At 36.0% G+C, this 4,443-nt stretch overlaps 1 protein-coding gene and 1 non-coding gene across 2 annotated transcripts; one reads left to right on the top strand and one right to left on the bottom strand.

Moving 5' to 3' along the window:
* Positions 1,277 to 1,348, top strand: TRNAP-AGG. The gene has a single exon. It is a non-coding gene; the product is annotated as a tRNA-Pro (tRNA).
* LOC107614507 lies at positions 1,497 to 4,437 on the bottom strand. Its single transcript, XM_016316698.2, has 2 exons — positions 4,338 to 4,437; positions 1,497 to 3,649 (listed from the first exon to the last, which is right to left on the bottom strand). The coding sequence occupies exon 2, from the start codon at positions 3,628 to 3,630 to the stop codon at positions 1,765 to 1,767; it is 1,866 nt and encodes a 621-aa protein (XP_016172184.1). The 5' UTR covers positions 3,631 to 3,649; positions 4,338 to 4,437; the 3' UTR covers positions 1,497 to 1,764.

The following is a 4,443-nucleotide window of genomic DNA, read 5'->3' as shown; positions in this document are numbered from 1 at the left end:
ACATTATTTACATTATTTCCTTAATTATTGTTTTTATTTGTGAATCCAGAAGAGCAACGCTAAAATTACCCCCCCTCATTTTAATTGGGTGTCTCTGCCATGGCTCCACTTGCCAGCTATACTCGATTCAAAATAAAATAAAATAAAATAAATCCACAAATCATCACCAATTCAATGTGTCGGCCAAGAAGAAAAAATGTGACAACTGACTTAATAGGGTAATAATATTAAATCATTAATTAGAATCCGCTTGCATTACGAAATTAATTAATTAAAAGTGTTAGTTATTGTTTTGTAATTCTTAGATATCTACCAACTAAAGGAATTTAAATTATGCTATTATTGTGTAGTCATTCCTCACTACTATAATTAAACTAGCTAGGGGGTTTATAACTTATTATAGTAATATAGTCACTATCTTCAGACCCATTTACTTTTTTGAGTTTTTTCTTTACGTCTTTACTTTGTCCCTTTTTTCTATTCAAAAGCAAAAGAGAAACCTCTTGTGTAGATATGTATATAAATTTGTGTATAATATCATTCTCTGATTTGTGTTTTTTCCTAATCAAATTTGTCTAAGAAGGTTGATAAAGTAAAATATAAAAAGTTTAATTACTTTTAAATTAAAAGAATAAAATTTATATGTTACAAAATTAATAATAACTAATTCTCACCTTATTAATTTTCTTGCTTTTTAAAAGATCATTTTCAATTTGTTTTTTAATATCGTTCCACTTTTCTATGCATTTTGCTGATAATTCCATTTGCCCTTCCTATGGATTGACTTCGAGTAATTAAGAGTCTGTATAAAATATAGTTTTATATTATAGGAATACTTAGGTCATACGTAACAGTGATATTTGTATAATATAGCTAGGTAGGGTACACACTCGTCATTTATGTTTGGGACACTTTACCTTCCACTAATATAATCCATATTCCATAGATCTAAGACAAGGAGACAAAAAAGTGATCATAAAACTGTCAAAGAATTTCTTAGTATATAGTCTCTCATGCCCTTTCAATCAATGTGATGATAGTGACCAATTTTAACGATTTCATGGGATTTCGAAGCAATGAACGGAAGAGTATGATACTGGTATAAGTACTGATAATAATAATAATGTAGTTTCTATATAAGATATAATCTTCTTATGCATATTCATTTGCATCCATGATTGTGTAAATTTTTTTTTTTTTTTTTGTTGAGATTTTGACAGATCAAAAAGTATGTTGACTAATGGTAATAGACTTTATAAAGATACTGACTAATGAAGGGCATTTGGTCTAGTGGTATGATTCTCGCTTAGGGTGCGAGAGGTCCCGAGTTCAATTCTCGGAATGCCCCGTTTCTTTTTCTTTATTCATCTTCAAGTTTTTGGAGGCTGCTGGGCTGGGCCGAGCCCAAAACACCTGCTTCTTGCCTTGAAGATCCTAAGGCCCTAAAGTTCCCAGAAAAAAGTGCATATCAGGTAGATTGTAGACAATAAAGCTAGTTAGAGAAAAATGATTCAATTACGTAAAGATGCTAGGAGGATTCTAACCTAAGCTTATTAGTGTTACTTGCATATAATTTGTACAAAGATTAATGGCCTAAGATATCTTACCACAATGAATATCAGCTAAGATAGTCCTATTTCCCACTCTAAAATTGTTAGACATAAGAACTCCAGCTGCTCCTCTTCCAGCACAAACAGAAATTTCTACTACAAAAAAAGTTCAGAGTCTATGCATTATTTACAAGGCATCCAGTAACATCATAGGCTAACACAATCTGTCAGAACTAGAAAGCACTTCCTGTCTCTTCAATTCTATGGGGGAACTTGGTACCATGTCTTTAACATGTGTAGCATGAGAATCCATTCTGTGACTTTGGAGTCTTAGATTGTTCTTTACATATACAAGGTCTTCCAACCCAGCATCTGTTTCTTGGCATGGATTACCACCATTATGTTGCCAACTCTCTTCACACATTGCAACACTTGAAACCTGACTCAGCACTTTTATGGCAAGTGTTTGTAAGTGTGGCATCTCAAAACCAAAGTTCTCCCACCAAGCAACCGGATCCATTTTATCTCTACAGTCCACTGCATCTTCCTCTCCTAATGATCCTTCGAGTCGCCAATAAGAGCTGAGCTGCTCCCGCAGAACTCTTCGACTAGCGCTTTCACACTCATATCTCTCCAATGTTGTTTTCCAACCCCTCATTATGGTTTTGTCCTTGGCCTGACCTCGGCCGAAGTATTTCGGATTCAATATATAACCTGCAGAATGAAGGGGTGAAAACAGCACATCCCACCGGTTATCTATCAACCCTTCTAGCTGATTGAGTGCACCAGCATCTATTATTCCTCTACTCTTTACAGCCTCGATAGCCTGAACACGCCACTCGTGGACATCTCCCATGATGCACCGGTTGATATCAAGTGTGGAAAACAATCTGACAAAAGGTTCACATATTTGCAACATCATATGACCCCTGCTCCAGAAATCTTCCTCCAATATGGTTGATTCAATGCTTCCAATATCTTGTTGAATACTAAGTTTCCATTGCTTCCACTCTTCAGTCACAATCACTTCTTGAAATTCTTTCTTTAGTTCAAGAATCTTTTGGACAATGTAACAGGAGGGTGCGATTCTGGCGGTCAGTGAGTCGGAAGACCCTTTCAAGTTTTCACCGAAGACAGAAGGAGAGAAATTCTGAAATGAAATTATGCACTTGTCAATTTCTTTAGCACACAAAACAACAGGTCTTAGCCAATCCAATTCAGCTATATCTTCCATCAAAATGCGGATAGAATGTGCAGAGCAAGGAGACCAAAATATATGAGGAAATTCGGCCAAGGTATAGGATTCAGAATACGTTTTGGCAGGGCCAAGATATGAGATTATCTGAACCACATTTGTAGGTCCAACATCCATAATTGTGTTTCTAAGAATACTAACAGCAGAGTTTCCTGCTCCATCAACACTGTCTACATCTACAGATTTCAAGAATGAGAGTCCCCTTGGACTAGATACAAATATGTTAACCTGAAAACTATCCGACATACTGTGTAAACGTCCAATGCAGAGTAATGTGCATCCTGTATGCGGCCAAGATTCCCTAACTAGACCAACATATTTCTCAATTCTTTCTTTTTCTTTACTCAAAAAGGAACCAGACAACTCATGTATTGACATGGGTTCATAGCCTGGGCCGAAAGCTGCAACTGCTTTTATCATCTCATGAAAATAAGGCGAGTTAATAATGTTCATGTTTAATCCATCAGCAAAGAAGAATCTTGCTAGCATTTCATCTACATCTTCTTTGGTGACACATGTGAGACTAGGTCGAGGAGTACGAATACGCTTGCTATGCTTACCAGTTATAGAAGCTCTCTTCTTTTTCCGGGAAACCCTCTCTTCTTCTAACATTTGAAATGATTCTTTCAAAGAATTATCTATAGCCGGACAGCTTTTGACTCCAACACCAGAAAAACCAAGCAGATGAGCTCTAACACGAGAATAGGATCCATTGTATCTTATATTGCAGTGATTGCATTTCCATCTTTTTGTACCACTTCCCTTATCAAACCCACCAAAAACACTGACATGCTTCCATCCCCATTTATCTGATTCTGATTGCATCCTTCCAACCCAGTATATGCTGCATAACATCCAACAAAATGGAATTCCCAAGAAGCAAAAACAGCATATTAAATCCATAATTCATCATGAAAACAATAGAAGACAAACTCGATGCTTCGGATAAACTAATGGAAACCAACATAAGCATATTTACGCTAGAAGCTACAACCATTTTCACATTAATACACTATCACAACTAGCAACCTTCAGAAATTGCTAAATCTGTTAGCTCATGTAATTTGAATCATATAACATGATTGTCATTGACATGAGAGACAACATAGCATCACTCTAAATTTGCAACATTCAAGTGACCAAATTCCAAATTTACAATAAAAAACATTTTTATGCTTCCACCAAATAGCTTCCAATACAAGGTGACAAGGTTGCTTATTCACGTTAATTACTCACCCAACATGATTTAACGGGAAGCGGAATAAAACTGATCAATATTGAAAAGATATATTATCTTGACATCATTCATTTACCATTATTCTGATTATCCGCTTCACATCACACTGAACTAAAAGTGAACTTGCTTTTCAAGTTTAAACCTTTACTTTAAAAACCGACTGAAAATAGTAAGCTTTCAACGGGGTTATTGAGGTACGACACGATCATCATTCACAAACATCAGAAGCCCCATTCAAGATGAAGATAAATTCTGGAATCGAAAAAGGACATGCTTGGAGGGAAGGTTAATTTACCTGAGCTTGAAGAGAATTGAATTGAGACGAAACGGCGCGTTTCTTTTGGGGAGGGGTTTCTGAGAAAACCTGAAACGACGGATTTGGAGGAAGAACGCGTTTCGAT

The sequence above is a fragment of the Arachis ipaensis genome, chromosome B08 (assembly GCF_000816755.2).
Source record: "Arachis ipaensis cultivar K30076 chromosome B08, Araip1.1, whole genome shotgun sequence".
Taxonomy (NCBI): Eukaryota; Viridiplantae; Streptophyta; class Magnoliopsida; order Fabales; family Fabaceae; genus Arachis; species Arachis ipaensis.
Note: the sequence above shows the minus strand (reverse complement) of the source record. Positions and strands in the feature narration are given on the sequence as shown.

Coding starts and splice junctions, on each gene's coding strand:
- LOC107614507 (XM_016316698.2), bottom strand. CDS start 3,630: ATGCAATCAGAATCAGATAAATGGGGATGGAAGCATGTCAGTGTTTTT.